The 592-nt window shown below is 41.7% G+C and overlaps 1 protein-coding gene across 3 annotated transcripts in view; it reads left to right on the top strand.

Annotated features, from left to right (window-relative positions):
• The window catches only part of usp6nl (USP6 N-terminal like), a 107,803-nt gene that overhangs the window by 76,904 nt on the left and 30,307 nt on the right, over positions 1-592 (top strand). For all 3 annotated transcript variants that reach the window (XM_032505243.1, XM_032505241.1, XM_032505242.1), the window contains one exon: positions 198-237. In XM_032505243.1, coding sequence (XP_032361134.1) covers positions 198-237 — 40 coding nt within the window. The remainder of the gene's footprint in view (positions 1-197; positions 238-592) is intronic.

Genomic DNA, 592 nt, shown 5'->3' on the forward strand with positions numbered 1-592 from the left:
GACATGTTTGATGTTCCTGTCGGAGAGAGTGAGACGAGCACTGACCCGGAGATCACGCCGTTGTTTCATCCGTCAGTGTTTTTCATGGCAGCGTTGACTAAGCTATGATTCTCCCACCACTCATACGACCGCAAGGACAAATCCTACACTACTTATCCTTTCACTACATCCTTTTCTCTTTTTTCTTCTCTCCTCAGTAAGAATGAACTTCCATCCTACGACTCGGTGGAGGAGAGAGTGAGTTACTTCATTACTTCTCATCATTTTCTGTATTTTAATCAAATATTCATCCGTGTAGTTTATGGCCCAACATTAACCTTGTAATAGAACAAGGAGAGATGCAATGCTATTTTCCACCCATAGTCCCTGGGCAGGCAGGTAAAACAATAAATAGTCAATGCAAAGTACAAGGACATCAGAGTACACAGTTTTACATTCTCACCTCATTCTCAATAATATCCAAATATGTGCACAGTTGCATCATTAAAATGATCATGGGTTTAGTCGTTCCTCCGGCCCTTCCCATTCGCAAATATGTGCAAAGTGTGCTATCAAAATCCTTCTCATTACACACACACACACACACACACAC

The sequence above is a fragment of the Etheostoma spectabile genome, chromosome 23 (genome assembly GCF_008692095.1).
Source record: "Etheostoma spectabile isolate EspeVRDwgs_2016 chromosome 23, UIUC_Espe_1.0, whole genome shotgun sequence".
NCBI lineage: Eukaryota > Metazoa > Chordata > Actinopteri > Perciformes > Percidae > Etheostoma > Etheostoma spectabile.